The sequence below is a fragment of the Corvus kubaryi genome, unplaced genomic scaffold (genome assembly GCF_017639235.1).
Source record: "Corvus kubaryi isolate FWS band 111438036 unplaced genomic scaffold, C.kubaryi_AGA036_p1.0 37260, whole genome shotgun sequence".
In the NCBI taxonomy this organism is placed as follows: Eukaryota; Metazoa; Chordata; class Aves; order Passeriformes; family Corvidae; genus Corvus; species Corvus kubaryi.
In genome coordinates, this window is record NW_024581077.1 from 7,525,552 (window position 1) to 7,547,074 (window position 21,523).

At 45.5% G+C, this 21,523-nt stretch overlaps 1 protein-coding gene across 4 annotated transcripts in view; it reads right to left on the reverse strand.

The window, feature by feature from the left end:
* Positions 1-6,022: 6,022 nt before the first annotated feature.
* The window catches only part of LOC121662725 (alpha-2-macroglobulin-like protein 1), a 29,190-nt gene continuing 13,689 nt past the window's right edge, over positions 6,023-21,523 (reverse strand). The window contains exons 19-38 of one of the 4 annotated variants that reach the window (XR_006015386.1): positions 20,884-20,992; positions 20,564-20,789; positions 20,217-20,343; positions 19,955-20,076; positions 19,728-19,779; positions 19,323-19,406; positions 17,232-17,408; positions 15,932-16,013; positions 15,678-15,834; positions 14,253-14,327; positions 13,336-13,489; positions 11,667-11,848; positions 11,060-11,275; positions 9,745-9,866; positions 8,905-8,995; positions 8,178-8,246; positions 7,825-7,927; positions 6,650-6,691; positions 6,326-6,400; positions 6,023-6,246 (exon numbers count right to left, since the gene is read on the reverse strand). Coding sequence is in view for 3 of the 4 variants with exons in the window: in XM_042024243.1 (XP_041880177.1) it covers positions 6,221-6,246; positions 6,650-6,691; positions 7,825-7,927; positions 8,178-8,246; positions 8,905-8,995; positions 9,745-9,866; positions 11,060-11,275; positions 11,667-11,848; positions 13,336-13,489; positions 14,253-14,327; positions 15,678-15,834; positions 15,932-16,013; positions 17,232-17,408; positions 19,323-19,406; positions 19,728-19,779; positions 19,955-20,076; positions 20,217-20,343; positions 20,564-20,789; positions 20,884-20,992 (2,216 nt within the window). In the remaining variant the exon portion in view is untranslated. Of the gene's footprint in view, positions 6,401-6,603; positions 6,692-7,824; positions 7,928-8,177; positions 8,247-8,904; positions 8,996-9,744; positions 9,867-11,059; positions 11,276-11,666; positions 11,849-13,335; positions 13,490-14,252; positions 14,328-15,677; positions 15,835-15,931; positions 16,014-17,231; positions 17,409-19,322; positions 19,407-19,727; positions 19,780-19,954; positions 20,077-20,216; positions 20,344-20,563; positions 20,790-20,883; positions 20,993-21,523 lie in introns of all 4 variants that reach the window. The other 3 variants (XM_042024243.1, XM_042024244.1, XM_042024246.1) reach the window with 3 other exon arrangements.

Sequence of the window (21,523 nt, forward strand, 5' to 3'; positions counted from 1 at the left end):
TTTGGTCCCTTTTTTCCTTTTTTTGTTTTGATTTTTTTGTTGTTGGTTTTTTTTTTGGTTTTCTTTTTTAAATCTCGGCCTCCGGGGCTCCCCCGGCGCTCCGTCACTTCCTCCCTCGAGGCGCTTCCGGGCACGTGGTGCCTTCCCTGGGCGCCGCTTGCCCGTTGCCCTGGTGACGGGAGCGGGAGCCTGCCGGGACGCGGTCCGGAGCGGCGGGAACAGCGGGAGCGGCCGCCCCGCCCTGCTGGGCCTGCGGGGCGGGCACCGAGGCATCGCGGTGCTGATGAGAATCGCAGCCCGGGTGTTCGGCGGCCGCAGAGCGCTCTTCGCCAGCCTGAGCGTGTGTCCCCGGTGCCGGGGCTCGCTTCACCGTCCGTCCTTCTGGTGACTGATTAACCTTGTTAAACGTTAGTCGTTTTATGTATCACAGAATCAGTTAGGTTGGAAAAGACCTCTAAGATCATCGAGTCCAAGCTGTGACCGAACACCACCATGGCAACTAGACCATGGCACCGAGTGCCACATCCAGTCTTTCCTTAAACACGTCCAGGGACGGTGACTCCACCACCTCCGAGGGCAGCCCATTCCAATGTCTAATCACCCTTTCTATGAAGAAATTCCTCCTGTTGTCCAGCTTACACCTCCCCTGGCACAGCTAAAGACTATTATCTTCTTGTCCTGTTCTAGTTGCCGGGGAGAAGAATGTAGGTTGTAAACTGTTTGTGTTGGTACCTGGAACAAGCTTTGATGAACAAACAGGACACAGCAGGAGCTTTTTCTGCCTTCATCGTGTAGAGAACATGTAGAGGTGCACAGTGGAAACCTTCATGAACAGGGTAAAGAAACCACAGTGCTAGAGCTTGCTGGCAACTGTTAGAAGAGAATCTGTGCTGTGTAGGCACTTGGACCTTGCTTCTCTTGATTACTCTCAAAGAGCATCCCTTTGTTGCCTGTCAGTTGCCTGGCTTAGGGTAAGAGTGGTTGATTATGGTAAACTTACGAATTTTTAACTGTAATGTCATTGTTAGATGTTAAGTGGAAAGGAACTATGTATGCACATAGTGACAGGACAAGGGGCAATGGCTCCAAAATGAAAAAGAGCAGGTTTGTATGAGGTATTAGAAAGAAATTCTTTACTGTGAGGGTGGTGAGGCACTGGCACAGGTTGCCCAGAGAAGCTACGGATGTCCCATCCCTGGAGGTGTTCAAGTGCAGGTTGGATGGGGCTTTGATCCATCTGGTCTAGTGGAAGGCGTCCCTGTCCATGAGCTTAGGGTTTGGGACTAGATCATCTTTAATGTTCCTTCCAACCCAAAGCATTCTGTAATTTTATGATCAACGTATTTGTTTCTAAGAAAATGAGAAATGCCCATCGGGTCAGACCAGTGGCTCATCTTGCTGAGAGCAGGTGAGTTTCCTTTCAGAATGCCATCACGTGCATCAAGGACTAGCGGGATGAAGCAAAAGACAAACAGGAATGAGTCACACTCCATCTGCATGTACAGGGTGCAGAAGCTCAAGCACCACTGAGGCTATGAGCAGCATCAATACTCCTGCAAATGGCATTTTTGAGCTTCATGTTGCGAGAACGTTGCGTTCTGGCTCTGTAAGGACAGTGCTGGGCTATCAGTTCGCAGGAGAAAATTCCCATTATGAATTGCGGTCAATTCCCATTGACTTAGAATCACAGAATAATATTTGTTGCTGCCTGAAAAGCAGCAAAACACACCCAGGAGGGCATTTGGGCTGTTACCAAACATACTTGCTCTAAATACTGAGGGTTCTTTTTCAATTCAGATGGAAAACTGTCTGGCTGATTTTCAAGGAGATATTTAAGGTTATTCAAAACAAAAGGTCAGACAGGGAACAAAGAAAGAATGACAAGGCAGGAAACCCAGCAAACAGTAATCCCTGTGAATCAAGCACGCCTAAAAGCCACAACAACTGGATGAACGACTAAGCTATTTGTCCCTATTGCAAAACCCGCTGAAGTGGATTCAAAGGAGGAAACTCTCTGGAATGTATGCAAACGAAGGGTAGTTACTGCAGTAGGACTAGGGGAAAATACTGCAATAAAGAGGCTTTACAGGGGAGTACTTAGCAGCTATAGGGGGATGTTGGAACCGATAAAGAGAATTTTAGGGTTTTCAAAACTGCACTGGTATGCTTGGGGTAAAAATCACAGGAGGGGAAATGGAGGGATCAAGGCGGATAAAACGGAGAGAAGGTAGGGATAAACAAAGCCAGTCAAATGCAATCAGTATGTTTGCACAAGTTTTGTATCTGATCATCACAGCCTGCATGACATTTTTAATAAATTATTTTAATTGTTTCCCGAGTTAGTATGCTCTTTGTTGTGTCCATGTGGTCTGTCTAGTCAGCAAGCAGGATGAAAGGTTTATAGGGCCAAAAACCCGAGACCTATGAAAGTGCATTTCTCTGAGTGCTGACCCTTAGGAACAGGGATCCTTAGACTCAGGCCACTGACACTGTGATTGTTGGCTATCTCTAAAGAATTGTCTCCTGTCAGCATCAACCTGTGCATGCATCTCCGCTGTGGACTCTTACACCACTCTGCTACTGCTGGGATGTGAAACAAGAAAGCTCTCATTCATCTCCATCTCATTCATGACCCAGGAAGAAAGGAAGCCACTGGACCTTTCAGTCCACCAGATTTATCCACCCTTAATACTTTTCAGGGAAAGCAGGTGCACCTGGCCAATATCTAAAGTCCATTCCCCTTGTTCTAATCCCACATCCAAGCACAGTAGTAGAAATGGTGGAGAATACCCCACAACCTGTTCCCTTTGGTATAGATTGGCTTTCCATTAGTTTGTCTATGAGCTTTTTGAACCTGATGACATTTTCGGCTTCCGTAACTCGTGTAGCAGTAGGTTCTTATAGTATAAGGTACCTTTTTTATTTGTTTTAAATTGATTGCCAACTAGTTTTATCCCATGTGCCCGGTCTGCCATGGAAGGATTTGCTGAAGAGCAGTTTTCCATTCACTTTATCCATCACCTTTATTATTTTGGTAAATATGAGTATTTCATCTTCTCAACAAATTCTGCTCATCCTCACACCAAATGATGGGATTCCAGCCTTTTTAGTGTCTCCTGGTAAAGCACTTGTTCAATCCCATAATTGTTGCCACTGAGGATCATGCTGTGAATTGTAAGACTGGCTTAGAGGGTCTGGCTGGAAACCTGACAAATGCTTTGCCTATATATAAGGCAGAATTCATTTCATAGATGGCTCACACTTTAGGTGCAGATCTTCCACGCTCTGGGAAGAAGCAAGAAGCAGCCCATTTTCAATCCAATGATTTTTTTTTTTTCCCCCTATTCAAGCCCCTTTTAGAAAAGGTTAATTCCCTGGAGAAACGGCGTCTTGCAGAGTAAGCCACGGAGCGATGGTGACACTCAGTGGCCCTGCCGGAAAAATGCACCTTCCGAGTTCACGGGTTTTTTTCCAATTTATCGGGAAGACAGTGGTAGTAAATGAACCTTTTACACAGGTGAATAAACAGCACGTGGCATAAGCATGAGCCTGCATACTGTGCCGTACAGATTCACATAGTACAGGCATATAAACAGACATCTAGCCTATGTAACTGCACTTTCCTTCTTTCCCTTTCCCACACTCATTTATTTACTCGCTTCAGTCTGGAAGTGAGACCATCACCTTCAGGTACCTCAGAAGGAAAACCCCATCTCTTGTGGTGGACTGTTCATTGTACAGACTACCTTTTTCATATATGGGTTTAAAATATGCCATTTATTTTTTATAAGAGTGCCCTAATAAGGTCAGAATCCATTTGGGGCCATCTTGTATGCTTACAGTCGTCCTCCTTTTAAAGGGGCCTACTTCCCACTCCTTTTAGGAGTTTCTCTTTGCAGAAGAATCCCTTTCTGTCTGAGATGCTGGTTACCAGATTGCCTGTTAGCTGTCTCCTGTACAGTGCTCTTCTGGACTTTCTTTTTTTACAGGCTGAAGCAGCAAAACTTTGCAGGAAATTTCCCAGTTGCCTCCAGACCATTTGGGCAACCAAGACCCACACAGCAATTGTGGTGAGGTGGTAGAAGGAAGTCTCCTGGCCACCAGCCCTACCTTTCCTTACACATTGCAAAGGTTCCTTTCTTGCACTGGAAGGTATTTCTTATGAATGTCACCAAGAACAGGGAGCACTTTTCGACAGCCAGCAGAACTGAGCAAGCATCAGATTGCCCATCCAGCACAGACTAGCCACTTAATGCATTCCCTAATACTTAATTCAAGAGGCAAAGACCTCACTGACTTCTATTGTACATTTCTATCTTAAGGGAGCTTGCCACTCAGCAGCTTTTTTTCAGCTCTCTGCTTTGCCAGCTTCCTCAGTCCCTCTCATCTGCATTTGAATAACATCAATCTGATTTGAAACCACAGCCTGGAAATATCTGTTTGTATTCATATTTCACACACTTGTTTTTCTCACTTATTTACCCCACACAGGTACAAGGTGCTGAGACTTCCTATCATCAGAAGCAGAGGAATCTTGGTGGGCCTGCTTCTATTGAGATCTAATTTCATGGCAATCTGATCCTATAAACTGTAAAGCAGACCCTTGGCACACATCCATTTAGATTTGGGAGAGCCCGGCTTACGGGCACAATGAGCACGCTGGGTTACAGGCGTCAGGTTTTATTTACAGCCTCCCTATCTGAAGTTCAATAGATCAGAGGGCTTTGACCCAAAAGCTCTTTCAGTCCAGCCCAAATACCCAGAGGAAGAGACTTGTCAGGAAAGCAACCAGGACAGGCAACAGCTCCCACTTTGCTCCCTTCGCAGAGCACCATCGAACAATCTCTTTTGACTCCTAAAATACCTTGGGAAGGGGCAATGCTAGGGGAACAATCCTTGGAGGCCTGCTCAGTCCCTTCTTATTTTTGCTTCCTTTAATTCAACCCTGTCCTCCTTTTTGTATCTGTTGCCCACAGAATGTATCACTTGGTTCCCCAGGTTTTCTACCTTCCCTAAATGCTTGTTAAGCACTGCTGGGAGACTTTTATTTTCCTTTTTTCCCTGTGTGGAAGAGCTGATTCTGCCCACTTTATGGACCAATTGTTCTGAATGGTCAGAGAAAAAATATATTTACTGTCTTTTTGCAAGCTGTGTTGATCAAGCAAAGGGCTACTACACAGGGATAACCCAAGCAATCCTTGTCACATGACCTGCTTCAATTTGTTCCTTTTTCCCCTTTTTTTCTTCCAAAGTACTTCCTCTTTAGAAGCATCATCATTGCTTCCCAAATTCCCAGCTCATCTTGTTCACTTTTTTTCCATAGCCCCTGGGCTTGACTTCATACCTTACTTCATATTTTTGGCATGACTGTCCTGGTAATTTCTCTTTTGGCAATCAGCTCTGCAAAACTAGTACCCATTTTTTCTTATCTAGTATCCCCCTTTTCACAAGCGCTATCTTCCTAATGGCACTGCATATCCCGCTGAGCCATCTGCATACACTCTGTTGTCTTGTTGCATGTGTTGCATCCTGAAATTCCTCAGATTGTTGTCTTTTTTCAGTAGTGCCACAGGTAAGGATTAGTCATTTGGGTTAATGCCTTGACAGGATGGGGCTGGGTGTTGTTAAAGTCTAAATATGCAGTGAATTTGGAGGGACTGTTATATCGGTTTCATGCCCTCCCTTCAGAAGACTTTGCTGTACAGTCCCTTTCTGTCTGAATGAACTGGTCAAGTATTTCTTCCTTAGCATTCTCTTGCCTGTCCCTACTCTTTGGTTGTGACAGAAAAATGATTCACAGGGTCAGGTAGTAAACCAGATCAGGGTTAAAAGAGAGGGGGGTTTTTTGTGTGGAGATTGGTTGCAGATCAACTATTGTGTTAATTTAATTGAAAAGGGAGCTCAGAGATGGGACTTGGGGAAGAGAGAGAGTTAAACCACTATGGTGACCAAATGCAAAGTATGTAACCGTGATGTGCGCAATGTTTCCCTCTTTTTCATGCACTGAAATCTTCATCGACTGTCAAGTCACTGCCTTCTTTCCAGGCTCCACATACTTTATTTCACTTGCTCCCAAACTAATGTGTATTAAGCCAGTTTTCACATAGAAACATAGGGCAAAGGAAATAGGGTGTTTCCAACACAGCAGGGAAGAGGAGAGCTGGAGCAGTGAAGTTTTCCCTATGGAGGCAGAAAATTCAGGTTGCAGAGGCAGAGCATACTAGGAGGAAACCTTCTTTGAGGCATCTGTGGTAAGAAAGAGGAAAGAAAAGGCAAAGTGCCTGATGAATTTTTAGGAAGGTGTCTATGGACTAAGAGATCTTACGTGATGAGTTGCAACATCTTTTTATCATTGACACAGCCATTTCCAGTTGTACTTAGGTTTGGGATGCTGCAAGGACTGTATGGAAATGAAATAAAAGTAGATCATTTTAACCTTCCATGGTATGCTCAAGGCTTAGCCTACCTTGAGATTAACACCTGGGCTAGAAACTGTGCTTACAAGTAGTAAGTAGATCCCAATTCAACCTGCAGTCCAAGAAGGCTCTACATCACATGACAGGATTAAATGCAGAGCAGAGGTAGGATGCTTTGCCTGCTTACCACCAGTCCTCTGCTCTGTTCCAGCTGGAAGCCTGTTAACACTAACCTGAACTGCAAGGGAAAGCATATTCTCTTGCTGTGCGGTCATCTGTAGAAACAAAAGAGAAGGTGGTGAGCTGTAGGGCTGCATGGTGGGGTAGTGCCAAACTTCTTTCTCTGTAGCACAGCCATCCCACTACCTTAATGTTTCACTCTTCAGACTATGAATGCAGGAACAAAGAAAGGTCTGTAGTGAGTCAGGCCAGCAATCTGCCTCCCCAACATGTATCCCATACAGCTATAAAAGACCACCTTATGCATTGTGATACCTTCTAAGGCAAGCACACTTTTTGTAAATAAAAAACCTTTCAGGAGCGTGTCCTGATAGCCTTGCCTATTTAGTGATAATCAGTATGTTCATGTATGTACTAAGCACAAAAATTCTTGTACAGGATGAAATAGCAGAGAAAGAGCATATTAGGTGACAATATTTAGCTCTGTAATAGCTGGATTGAAAAGTGTCCTCCTCTTCTTGCTATGGTGTGGAAGGGGCAACAAGAACAGAATTTAGTATACAACATGTAGTGCTGCTTTCTAAATCGCCAGCAGCAGTTTTTCCATTTTGTTCTCAAATTTTAAAAATAAATAATTCTTAATGTTCCATCTGCTTTGTCTCATACTGAGCACAGAATAATAAGAGAGGCTCAAAATATCATCAAGATCTCTCTTCTTTGTGCTGATAATTCACTTAGAGCTTTAAAGTGTAACAAATTATTTTCCTATTATTCTCTGAGACATGGCAGGACACAATGGATGGTAGGATTATTACACTATACATGAAATGCATACAACTAAATTCTGCCTTCTAGTGGCTCAGGGTAGCACTATGTAATACTGATTTCAAATAAATTCCTAACTATTCTCAAGAGAGCAAAAAAGCTGGAGAGAGCATGGCAAATTATCAGAGAATTCTTCTAGCTTGAAGCTAGAGGAAGAAAACAAACACAGTCGTTTGGAACACATAACACCCCACAACATAATCATAGTGCCAGGCAGCCTTGTCTCAAAAACTTTTCTAAACTGGTGGCTATTTGAATGTTGAACTTTTGAAGAGGAAACCCAAGCTTGAAGTGGCTGGAGGAAGTGCACTGGAATAAGGGAGTTAAGGGAATTAGGGTTACAGAATTATATCTGAGTAGGGGGTAAAATAGTTATTTCATGTCAATGTCAGTGAAATCTCACCTGGCTTATAGTAGTCATAGACATGCACTGTTGCAGCTTTCAGATTCTGCACTTCAATATCTTGTTCCACTGAGATGTTAAGCTTCAAAGAACTCTCACTCAGCTGGAGAGAAGAATGGAAGTGAGCAGAAATGCACTGATCATCTCAAAATCACCTGTATACTAACTTTACTCTTTCTGCATCAGAGGGTTTTTTTCCTATGTTTCTAGGTTCTTCCACCCTCTTCTTCTGTGAAAAGTTTAGCCTGCTTGACCAGCCTAGAGATTTGTATTTCTGGTCTGCGAAAGTCCCCATGCAAAACACTTCAGTTGCTACTACTTAAATGGGCAGTTCCCTCTGGTCTTCCTCTTACCTCCTCCAAGTAGATTGTGATTTTGTCTGGTTTTATCTCTGTCTTTTTCACGAGGGGTGCCTTCTCCAGCTGTATAGGAAGGCAAGAGATGAGCTTGGTTAACATCAGCTTATTTGCCTTCCCTGTTTCACAGCAGGTTTGGTATTTGTCAGTGAGCTACTGTTGTCAAAAGCACTTAGCCTAGTCTGGGGACTAGTCAGGTCTGCCTTCCTCAGCACTGAGATTGTTGGGAGCACATCAAACCTTAGAAAATATTTTTCAGTTTTGTTACAAGTGTCCTTGGGCTGTGTTCCTACTTCCATCACTTGTAGGAAAGGGAAAACTTGTTGGTAGGAGGCTATGCTGGATCTTTCCAGCTATTGCGTGGAACACTGGAGCATGTCATTGTACAACTCCATGGGATTCAACACCACTTTATGGAATATCCCTAAAAATGGCACTGGTAACTGCAAAGGGGCCCAGTGCACCCCAGGTGATTCTAACTCGGTGCTTTTTCATCTTCTCTCTAATGTCTTACTGTGTATGCAATCCTCACTATGAACATGAAAAACTGCACAACCACTTGTGCAAGTGGAAAGTTGCCTTGTGAAATAGCCTGTTATATCTGCACTTGTAGTTACCATTCTCCATTCTCCAACAGTTCTTAAATGTTTGGATATTTCTGAGTGAGCTACATCTGGAAAATAGATTTTGATATCCTTAAGGAAAGCTGAAGGAAAAGTCTTACCTCTTTCACAGAGCTCTGCACAGGAATGAACCCTGACAGCATTTCAACCTCCACCAGGGCCATGTTACTCGTCCCACGGTCCCCTGCATAACTGAAGGGGGTCAGGAGAGAAGCACATTAGATGTAGAAGGCAGTACAGCATTTCTAGGAGATACTAATGGACACTTCCAAACTTTGCCCTGCCCTACAGTGATAAGAAAGCTCAGCAGCATGCCTAACTGGTAGGACAAAGGGACAAAAAATGGTCCCCATCTACTCACACAGTATGGAGACAGATTGTGCAGCAAATGTGTTACGGTTAATGTGGAAATAATATGCCTTCATGTTGCCCTCTGCTGTTGAAATTACCTTTGCTGTTACAGGCTGAGTGGCAACATTGGTATTGTTCTCTTTCAGTAAGGACAGTAAGTCATTCAGAATATGGATCAAGACTCCCATCCTAGACAAATGCAGGCAAGTGAAATATGGATAGGGACTGGAGTTTCTGCTGTCTAGTTCCAGCAGAGGTTCACACTACAGAGGATGCATCTCAGGGCTGGTTTAGCCCATGATGCCAAGAGTCTCCCAACAAGGGAGCTCAGGTGCTGGTGCTCTGGGGACTGCTGAGCTTTTCTGTGCTGCCTGAGATAGTTGCTGTGGTTCTGCAAGACACTGCCAGCACATTGCCATGCTTCTCCAGGCCTTAATTTTCAGTTAACAATCTCCTTGGGATGTATAGAGAAGAAGAGAGTCATCCCTGTGTCTCTGATTCTACAGACAGGAGGCTTTCATGGGGTTCTAGTCATACAACTGGGTTCACACTTTTTTCCACTGAAGAAAGAGCCTCAAGGGATCCCATACCTGACAGACACATGGATATCAAACTCTTTCCTGACACCATCACATTCTCTTGGTACAGTTTCCACATCCAGGACAAAGACCTCTTCTGTTTTTGGTGGTGGGATGTTATAATACAAAGTGGTCTGGTGAGGGAGAAAACATCTCTGTGAAGTGCGCCAGAGTTCCCCTGAGTAAAGGACTACCTGTGCCTCCAGCTTTTAACAGATTGGTATCCAGTGCCTAACACAGTTGGACCCAAATGCACTTTCTGTTCAGAGATGTGCTGTTTAGCACATTGCATCAGATACACCTGCCAAATGCAACCCAAAACCTGGAGACTTAGCTATCTGTGATTCAAGGCCTCACTCAGTCTCATAAAAAAAAAGTTACTGTTAAGGTTCAAGGAAGCACATTAGCTAAAACACTGCCCCACAAGGAGAAAGAAGTCTAACTGTTATCCCTTGACATGCTAATAGTCAGTAGTTCTATGTGTCAAGGGGAAAATACTGGTAAAACAATTACAAACCCCTTAAGAACAAAAAATTAGAAGAAGACAAGTCAGCAGGAGGGATGATCACACTCATCCAAAGAGCAGCGTAGGCCAATCTTCCTCCACCTGCCTGGTGACTGACTGCCTCCCCAGTGTGTGTTCATCAGATATCTTATGCTCTTTGACTACATGCAAGTGTAGCCAAGCAATATGGTTCTAGTTACCTCCTACATGCATTAACAATTAATAATTGTTGTGTCCCCTTTACTAGACACTTCTTGCAGATTCTCTGAACAGAAGTGATCCAGCAAAAGAGGTTTTCATAGGGAGTAATTTGAGTTCTTTGCTGCATGGATGGCTTACAAGTAGACCACTACCAAAACTGCCAGAAAAATAAGATGTATCCTCCTGACGGACCAGTCGTGTTGGTGTCCTGGAATAAGAAGACCTTCTAATCTCTGCATGGGGTAACAACCCCAAGAATGTTGTGTCAGAAGATGTGCAGTGTCCAGCTGCTGTAGCAGTGACATCAACAACACACATTCAAAATAGAAGCATGTACTCCTGTGTCTCATTACTCCTGACTTCAGATCTACTTGTCTCTTAATAATGACAAGACTCTGTAGGATGGGACAGCAAAGCTGAGACATTTCTGAGAAGATACCAGAGATGGTTGCATGAAACCAAGTCAACAAAGTACACCTGAGTACCTTCAAGTTTGACATGATTCTGCCTAGAAGGCAAAATCCTGCTCAGAACTTGAGGCTATATTGCGTGCTTAAAGCCAAACCTCACTTCAGTAGTCGGAGGCAAAACCTGAGAGGTCTGTTCCTTACCCATACACACCTGGACATAAACGCAGCCACTGCCCGTCGCTTGCACTGTGTAGGTCCCTGTGTCTGCAGGGAGAGATGCCTGATGCAGGACCAACTTGTTGTTCCTGTGCACATGGAACTCCAGTGGAGAAGCCCCCTTGCCTTTCACTGCCACCTTGACGTCTCTGATCTCCTGAGGAATCAGGGCTGCATACTGAGCGAGGGCCTGCAGGCTGACAACCGTGTCCTGAAGGGAGAGGGAGAGCCACTTTGCTGTGGGGCCATGCAGGACAAGACCCAGCACGCTTGTTCAGGGCCTGCAGAGAGAGCCACACTCCTCATGGCCCTGGTTCACCCTCTGACACAGGCAGGCTCTATCCCACTAAGTGCATAGGTAGGGTTTATGCCACAGGCAGCAGGATGATTTCTGTTCTTGCGAAGGCTGGGCTTAGCAGTGCCAGACAACCCTGGGTAACCCCAATTACACTACACTGACAAGAGTTTCTCCTGTTTTCCCAGAGCTCATATACCTTTGTCTGCAAAGGATGGGTCTAGAGTGACATGCACATGAGAGATGTGCACATCACACCAGGCACAACATCCTTCTCTTTCCCCCATGATTTTCCCTGGTTTGTTACCTGTGTGGAAGCAAATCCTCCAAAGGCATTTCTTTGTCCACTGAGCCAGTGCACAAGCTTGCTCACCGAGGCTGCATTGAGTGACAAGTCTGGTTTGGAGACATGAGCCAGGATGATGTAGGCTACTGTCTCAATCATGGAAGAAGACTTTTCATCAGCAGATTGTGATGTCAGTAGCTGTGCTGATGGGAGAAGAAATATGTGGAAGAGAAGAACTGTAGATCCCTGTGTATATTCAAAGTTATGTGTCCAAGATTCAGCATTTTTGCTGTTTCTGCATTTGCCTAGCATAGAGTTTTCTGTATTTGCCTAGCATAGAATACCAGCTCCCTATGCTGAAAAGCTCTAGGACTCATTTCCAGTCACTTGTACCTATTGTACGAGAACTGCTCAGTCTTCGAGGGAGAATTGCAGTCAGGCTACTGGAGGAGAAAGACTACCCAACTTACTTTGCTGGCATCCTCACTGTGCAGTGCATAGTGAAGGGCAATTTAAGCAAGACCTGGGCTCCTACCTCAGGTCCAAGCTCACAAGCACTGAATACATCTGAGTCCAGCTGAATATTTTGCTGCACTGGTAGCAGAGGACTAACAAAAATTCAGCTAAGAATTTAGCTTAATTGTGCCAGGCTTAATTGTGTAGGCATCGTCTGCAATGGTACAAATGTGAAAACCTGAAATGGTTTTAAATTCAAAGTCAGTTTTCAGAACCTTCACTTTTGAAAGAAGAACCACCAATTCACTTGTTTGCATAATACCAGCCTCAAGACTTCAGAATTTAGCTAAGGTCCTCTACGGAGAACCTTCACTATGTTTATCACAGTGGAAAGTTTTTTCCTTGTTCCATGTGTATTATCATAGAGGCAGCTCTGAACAAGTACTGCACTCAATGTGTGCAATTCTACTCCTTCCAGTTTGCCCACTGGCTGTCCTGTGAAGCCAGCTAGCAGCTTGAGTGGCTATGCAGTGAGCAGCACTCAGCACTGGTAGCTGGTCAGGCTGGAAAATCCTCTCTTCCTTTGGTTTTTTTATGTTATTTTTCAGCCCCCAGTGTAGTTCACCATACTGCCAGAGAAGAAAATGTGGGGAAGAACTTACTTAAACCAACTTAGGTAATATTACCAACTGTTTAACCATAGGCTTAGGTGCTTTGAACACCCAGCCCAGCATCCTTACTCAGGACAGAAGTCCATTTTTTTCCCCAAGCTAATGAGACAAAAGGAAAAACCAAGCTCAGCAACACAGCAGTAAAGGTCCACCCACCCAAGGGCCCTGAGCTGAGTAGAGCAGCAATGGGGAAGCAGTCAAAAGGTTTGAATATTTCAAGTAAATGTCCTGACCAGCAGCTGAACAGACACGGTGAAACAAGTTTCCTCTGCAAGATCTGTTGTACTATGTACAGAATGCTGAAGAATTACAGGAACACCACGACACAAATAAGCATTTTAGCTGCACAAATTAAGCATGGATCACCTCTGCTGCTTTTGGTTAGAAATTGTTTCCTGGGTCTGAGAAAACTAGAGATTCTCAGAGCTGCAATAAATTATGATTTTCTGACACAAAAGCATATTTGAGAATAGCTAGATTTCCCAGAATACTGCAATTAAGTGCTATAGATATCAGACCTTGAACACAGTCATTATCTCTAGGACCCCAAAGCAACAACCTACCAGTTTCCTTCTCTACCATATCCAGGAGCTGCTTTCTCATCTCCATGTCCTTACTTAGTGTGAAGACATAAGCCATCAAGGCCTTGACATAAAGGCTTGTCTCATCAAGTGTTACATTCCTAAGGCAATGTAAGGCATTATCCAACATGGTGTCCTGAAAAAGGAATCCAAACCAAGTGAATTTCCTCTGACCAAACAACATGTTGTTGTGAGCATCTGTCCCAGACACACCCTTGATGTATTTTAGTGCTAGCGTCTCTCCCAGGGCTGTGGAGTGCGAAGTAGAGTGATCAAAGCATCCCTGACTGTGGGTTGAAAGCAAAGGTGTGCTGGACATATCATTGGGATAGGGGATTGCTAATACACTGGAGAATCCAGCTGTAGGAAGTGTCTGGTAACACACTGGCTCAGAACTGTCAGACCCGCGTGCTGTAGGTCTCGGATCCTGAAGGGTATGATGCTGCTTTTAGAACTGTACCATTAAGCCTCGAATATCAGTTCTCCTTTGCTAGAACAGTCTACACTTGTCTTAAAGATCATTGCTTTTATCTGGGGGGAGGGGGAGGCAGGACGATGCATACCTGAAAAGTAGTCTTTTTTTCCTCCTTTAGCTCTGTTTATCAGTTTAATGAAAACTATTGCCTCTCCCTGCAAGCCCTTTGTTATTTTCAGAGACAGTTGTTTCTCCTGAGATCGGCTGGGAAAAGCTAGTGCTCTGCTTTGCTGTAAATCAGGCCATTTATATTAAGAACTCCTCGCCGAGTTAAAAATTGCCGATTGAGCTTATTGTGTACCAAGGTGGGAATGACAGAATCCTTCACCAGCTCAAGCTGGGTACTCCCTGAAGCCCCCAGCCAGGGAAGAAATGAATGGTGGAGCATGCTCCCAAGCCCTGCAGGAGTTCAGGTGTGACTTACATTTCTCTCCAGATGGAGTTCCACCAGTGCAGCAGCAATATAGGCTGTTAATGAGATGGTATCATCCACACCGCCCTGCAGGCACACAGACCAGTCATCAGAAAAGGGCAAACCCAACCACTGCTTGCCTGTCATTGTACAGTCACTAAAACTGCATCTGAGAGAGTACAGCAACATGCTTCTAGGCATTCTTGGACAGGAAAGCACTCCAGGCTCACTTGCTGAATATTATGAAAGTTTGGTGTTGATGGCAGTCTCAGCCATGTTGTTCACACAGCCTAGACATCCCTTCTCATAGAAATGCATGAAGCAAACTGTTAAGCAGTTTATTTTATTAAATATGTTACAACTGTACTCTTGAACAAAGTTTTTATGATGCAGGATTTGCATACAAGAAGTTGTGCAAGTTTACATGTAATTCATCTGATTTTGAGAAACTACAGGTTGATATGTGTTAAACAGGCTTTCAGGAGCCTCTCTTCACCTCAGAGGACATTCATTCTTGGGGAAGTTCTGCTTACTCAGATATGAGACAAGAATACATCTAAAATGAGAGGGGGAAATTGGGCTAAGATGCTAAGAAGCATCGTTCACACTGAATAGAGGAACCTTTGTAAGTGTGAGGCAGGTGGAGGTGCAAAACCTATTCCAAAAAGTTCTATTCAGATAGAAAGCTTGAGCTGGGAAATCAGTGAGTCAGACAAGGATGAACAGTCCACATGTACACTCTGGTTTTATTTCGTACTGCATCCAAATTTTAGGAAAAAGATGTGTAACCCTTTGCTTTACTAATGTAGCAGCCTGGTTTTTTCATAAATCTGCCTTGTATTTAATGTGGGCAATTTTGCAATCTGACCAGTGTGGATTACTTGTACCTTTACAAAGGCAATGAACCCAAGTACGGCCATACTGCACACGCACTGCTCAGTACCTAGGGCATGTTCACCAAGAGTTTGGTGCATTTCCAGCTACACTGCAGGGATCATTTGGGGAATGCCAAGCTCCAGAAGAAGTCATTTTTGGGGCAGGGGAGGGACAACTGTGTCTTCAGACAATCCTATATTAGAGCACATAGAGTATTTTGCAGTGTAAAGAGAAAACGGAGAATCCAGACATGGTATTCTAGACAAGCACTAAAATATAAAAGTATTTCTCATTTCCCTGTGCCCTTGTAGAGCCTTGGCACAATTAGCTGTGTTGTCTTTTGTCTAGAGTAAAAATTAAGAAAGCCCAGCAGTGTCTAAAACCTCACACAGAGGAAATGACCGCTGGTTTAGGCCATGTTCTTCATTCTACTCTGGGAAGATGCCTTAGCTGTGCTAGGCCATGGGGACATTGCTTTGTGCAGTGGAAAAGCCTGAGGAAGCAACTCTGTGCCTCACAATGTATTCCTCCTGCCCTCACTCCCATGTCTGGCAGCCATACCTTCAGGTCATTGTTGAAGAGCTTCCCCACACTCTGGAAGCAGCCACTGGGCAGCTGGTGCTTCTGCAGCCAGAGCAGAGCACTGTGCACGTGGTCCTTATCGATGTAAATGTGAGAGCTGGCTTGTCCAAAGGACCTGGCTACAAAAGCTGTCAGCCTGTGAGCAGAGCACAGAGGAATCCCATGTTACAGCCAGGAGATGGACCAGCAAGGATGACAGGTTTAGGATGGCAATAGCAATTCTGGTCACTCACCACGTGTTGCCCTGCTCATCACCTTTCCCAAAGGCGCTGTAGGAGCCATCGTCGTGTTTGTAGAGCAGCTGACGCTGGTAACCTGTGGCAACAGGATGTGGCTGACTGTGAGGACCTGTAGCATCTCAAACTGTATCCTTGCCACGGGAAGATGACTTCACAGCAAGAGGCTTTGCCAGGTCCTACAGTCAGAGCTGCTGAGACAAGCACACCACCCCCAGTTCCCCCTGCATCCCACAGCATCAGTGTGACAAGAAGCAGTTGAACAGCACCACTGAAGTGTCCATGTGGCTGCTCTGCATTACTGGAGCTGTTTGGAGCAAGTGCTGTGGCTACCTGCCCTGCTGTTTGGCACAACGGCTACGTGCTCAGCCACCTCATGGCTCCCCATGTGCCAGGGAGCCCTCAGGGGTCTTGCCGGGAATAAAAAGAGCTGTAGGAGTGAGGAGCAAGGCTTTTCCTAGAGGGAACACAAATGAAACCCTGTTTGCTTTTCAGCTCTTCTCCTAGCCCTGTTGAGACTAAACAAAGCACTTTTTATGGGATGTACAGGAAGCAACAAGGACATGCCTTTGAACTCTGAGGGCAGAATGCTGTTAGCTCTCCCTCACCCCCCTCACGGCCTTACTGTTTACCCTTTGTCTTTCCTCTCTGCCACCACCATTCTCTTGGGTAGGCACCCCTCTTTCCAGATATATGTATCTGTTCTCAGTACATGCTTGCAGTACCAGAGAAAAAGTGGGAAAGAAAAGCAGTCAAATCCTGTCCAGGCAAGGAGGCTAGAAGGCTGAAATATGAGGCACATTGCAACATGAGACACAGACACTGGCACTATATTAAATTCAGATTACACTGGAGAGAACTGACATGCCCCCAAAATACGTTTTCTAAAACATGGGGAAACACTAAGTTACTGAACTCCTATCTATTCCCAAAGGCCACTCTTTATTCCATGTAACAGCAGCTGACGCCCTCTTTTCACAAGGTGCTTCTGTCAGCCTTGGACTGATAAGGGAACAAACAGGCATCACATAACGATGGAAATCGCTAATTATCTACGCCTTTCTCAGAAAAGCAGACTTAGTACCTCAATTACTGGCAGAGACAGAAGTCGTGCTTTCTTCAGAAACACACTTTTCTTTCCATGAGAAATTTCCCTTTCCTCTGTGATACCTTCCTTTGTCACAGCTCTGACAGTTGCTCCCACTCCTGCCCTTCAGCTCCCCACCAGACCCATGCCCCACACTCTTGATTTATAGCAGCTTCATTTTGCAGCAGAAGGAAGAAGGACAATGCTTACCTGTTGTCAGAAATTTCACTGCTTTATTCTTAATTTCTGGGTTCAGTTGTTTAGTCTTATTCAGGTACTGGAGTATGAAGATGTTTGGTGCAAACTGGACCATGTTCTGTTCACCACAGCCAAAGGGCAATCTTAGCAGCTGGTCTAAATTTTGAAGTGCTGGACCCATGATGTCACCTTATATTTGAGAGGAGAGATGGGAGAAAGGAAAAGCACAGATGCCAAGCAGTGTGAAACAAAAGGACTGTTGCCTTCTCTAGACTCTACTGGGATCCTAAAAAAGAGCTAGTCCCTGACTGAACAGACATGACTGAGATTTCTGGTGACCCCTCCTACATTAGGCCAGCACAGAAAGGGAAGCCATCACGGTTTTGGGAGGAGAAAGGGGAGCTTGAGGGGGTCTGAAGAAAGGTAAAGAGAGCTGTCATTCCTGAGTGGGTACTAAGGTGGGAAAGGAATTGCAGAAGCAAAGTAGGTGGAAATCTGCAGGGATGGTTTTGGTTCACTTAGGCGGATGGCAGTGACAGAAGTCAGAGAGGATAATATGTTGTCATAGGTTAGCAAGCATAGTCCCGGAAGGGACGTCCTTGCTAAGGGGTGCTTACAGTTTCCTCTGGGAACTGATAGAACCTATCAGCTGGCCAGTTTGAATATGGACAATTCTCTAAGCCACTTAAAGTTGTGATCACCTCTGTGATCCACATTTAAGAATAGGCAAACTCCCCCTCCAAGCTCTCTCTCGTTTCCGGCGCTGGGACAAGTGGCTGCGGGCCCCGTGTGGGGGCCAGCGGGCCCGGCCAGGCCCTGCCTGGGCCAGGCCGGGCCGGGCCACGGCCATCCTGAAGCCATGGACCTGTTCCAGCCATGGAACCCCCCCCCACTGCCTTGCCGTGGGCAGCCGGAGCAGCTCGGCTCTCCCCCCTCTCCACTTCGATAAGAAAAAATTCAACATTCCAGCTGTAAAGCTGCAAGGCCGAGGTGAGAGTAACCCTTTTATTGCTGTGAAGAGCTGAAAACCTGAGGGAAGAGAGAGAGGAGATGCTTAAAGCTGAAATTCTGTTGTGAAGCTATGATATATCAGAGTATCCTGTTGTAATTTCATGAAGATATGGGGGGTGGAGTGTTCAATTCGTGAGCAAAAGCACCTGCGCTGAGATAGGCAGATGCTGACGCAGCTGTAATTTCATGAGAAGTTTGGACAGGGAGAGATGAACCAGATGAGGACTTTTGCTCCGAACGGGAAAGGAGAAAACCTCAGTTCCTAGAGATGCTCCCAGAGATAGTCCTAACGATGAAGATGATGAAGACCCTTTGCTCCCAGGGAAGGAGAAGGGCCTCTGTTTTTGTTTCTGAACGGCTCAACCTTAAAATTGTACCCCAAAAAACTTCAAGAGTGGATCCTCGAAAGCAGTTGCGGGAAAAGCTGCAAGTCGGGGGAAAGGACTCACACGCAGGCAGAGAGACTCCTCTTCCTAAATGGACTGAACGATATTTGGAAGTGGGCGGCTGTCTCGTTGTGATAATGTTTTCATAGCATGAGCAAGAAGAGACTTCTCTTTCTAAATGGACTGAACAAGGTTATTATGGAAGTGGTAAACAGACTGAACATCTTAAGGGTTGTCTTTTTACATCGTCAGTGGGAGAAGGGAGGAAGGTGGGGGGAGGAGGAGAGTTCTGAAGGTGGTATTTTTTTTTTTTTTTCTTCTTTTAGGTCTGTTAATAAACTTCTTTATATTCTTTCAAGTTTGGTGCCTGTTTTGCATTTCTCCTAATTCTTATCTCACAGCAGATAAACAGTAATGAGTATTTTGGACCAAACCACTACACTAAATTGGTGTTTCTGCCCGGTTACAAACCGAACCCGCGACATATGTTTTGTGCCTTTTCCTCCAGGCACTTGGGGATCACCTGGAATCATTCCTTATGCAAGGAATAAATATTGGAAAAGATTACTTGATCTACATTCCTGAGGCAAACATCACACCCCTTAGAGATGATCTCATGAGGAGCTGGGTCAATGCATCAGTAAGGCCGAAGTTTTGTGCAAGTTGTTTTCACTACAGACTCAAGAGCAGGGAAAGCCTTTCTCACCAATCACAGAGAACGTGACTCGGGCAGATCCCTCCAGCACTTCTGCAGGCAGAGTCAGGGAGAACTCCTCAGAGATGGTGTTATCTGAGGAAGGCAGAACCCAGGCATTTATCCCATGGAAGAAGCCATTCATACAAGTGTAACATCCAAGACGACCCAGGCGAACCATAATGTGACATCAAATCACAGGAGCCACGACTTGCAAACAAATGCTTCAATACAGGAAATTTTGCCAGGTAAAACATTGACATGGACAAATTATAATGGTTGTTCTCCCAGACAGGGAGGGTACCACCAGTGCTTGCTCTCTGATTAATTCTCCCCCACTTCTGGGTATTTGCAGTAACCCTGTCCCTTCCATCCTGGTCTCATGATCAATGGCAGTCAGGAACTTTTGTCCCCTACCTGCAGGACAGAGAAAGATATTTTGGGTCTTCTCTTGTAGGACGCCTCCTGGCTGCAGACAAGAGAAAGAGTAGTTCAGATAGGGACGACAGGAAAGGAAGTCACCCTGCCTTAGCAAGTTTGTCTGATGTCCAAGAAGGGGCTAAGCTTCCACTTAGCATCTTGCTGACTGCCCCAGGGGACAAACCCCTGTCCCCAGGGGTTCTCTACCCTGAGATGTGACCAACCTTCACGAGCAGAGGTTTTATCACGGCGTCTCTCCCTCCTTGCAAAGGTGTCACAGCAATCCTGTTACCACACAGAATGTGTGATTCTTCCGCCACGCTGCTCACGGTGACGTTCACTCTGCCTGCAGGGAGTACAAGGGCACATTGCTGAGCACTTGCAGCAGACAGCTGTATGTACGAGCATTAGGTCCAGACATGCAGACGCAGGCAGATTCCACCCCTCTTCCCACGAGCTGCCACACATCCCTCTGCCCAGCCTCACCCAGCCTGGTCGCAGTCACGTTCCATACAAAGGTTTTTGCTTCATTGGCACAGAGGCAGCTGGTGAACTGGCAGCTTGGACAGGCATCCACCTTTAGTTCTGGGGTCTCTGTGAGGGTGGTGTGGACCTGAGTGTGGTTGGATGTACAAGCACACATTGGGTTCGTGTTAGTAACAGGCACTGCACCAAGCAGCAAATACCCTGGGTCATGAAATGCAAGAGGTTGTGCTTTAAGGCCCAGATGCCAGAATCTAGGGCTGCTGAGGAGCTCAGAGCTTGCCTTTGGGCTCAAGTTTTTGTTCTGACAGAGGCCATGTAACTGCGGGAACTCACTGGGGGGACCTCACCTGGATACAATCCTTGAGGTAGTTGAAGACAGTGGCTTTTAGGCCGAAAGTCTCTCCTTGGATCACAGAGTATGGCAGAGATACATCCACAAAGAAAGGCTGGAAGACCCTAAGAGAGGTCAGAGGTGAGAAACCAAAGCCAGTATTGGCAACACAGAAGGTGTTGGCATTCCATTCTGTGATGGTGTCAGGTACAGCAACTTGGAGAGACGCTTGCCCATTGCCCCTACAGCAGGAAGAAGAAGAGGAGAACTTGCTTAGGAGCAGTCAGAATACTCCAGGAGTGTCCCTGGGGAAGGAAAGCAGAGGCTGTTACCAACCCGACAGAGACCAAATCCCAAATCCAGGTCTCTGGGAAAAGCGTCCGTGGTTTTGGCTTCTCCTTGTCAGCAGAGTGAGGTTCAGAATCGGCATGGATAGCACGGCCGCCTGGTAGAAATCAAATGATACCTCAGAAAACAGCTTGTATAGCTACAGGTGAAACTAGCTCTTCATTCACAGGCAATCTAACACAAACTACAAATGTTTTGTGACACAGAACAAGAGTGGACAGGGCTGGTGCTTCAATGAGAATCAGTGTGGGTATCTTTGGGGAACACAGATTTAGGGAGACAGAGCTGGATAGAGTTTAGCCCCAGGCTCAGTTTGATGGATCCAAATTTGGCCTGGATCCAGGGGAGAGAGCATGCTAAAATGGAGTCACACTCCTTTAAATAATCTGTGAAAGTGCTAGCAGAGAGCACACTACATTTTCTATGAAAAACACTGAGCACAGGGACACCAAGAAAACATGGAGATTTGAGCTTCTATCTGGGATTCATAAATCAGGTCCACTGAAATGGACACAAGCTTAGTTGTGTCCATACACTGACATGAAATGCAGCAGGATGGGGGTCAGTTGTCTCAGCTGCATGCTGGCCAGAACTGGGAGAGGGGAGCCCCTTCATTCAAGGAGATGGG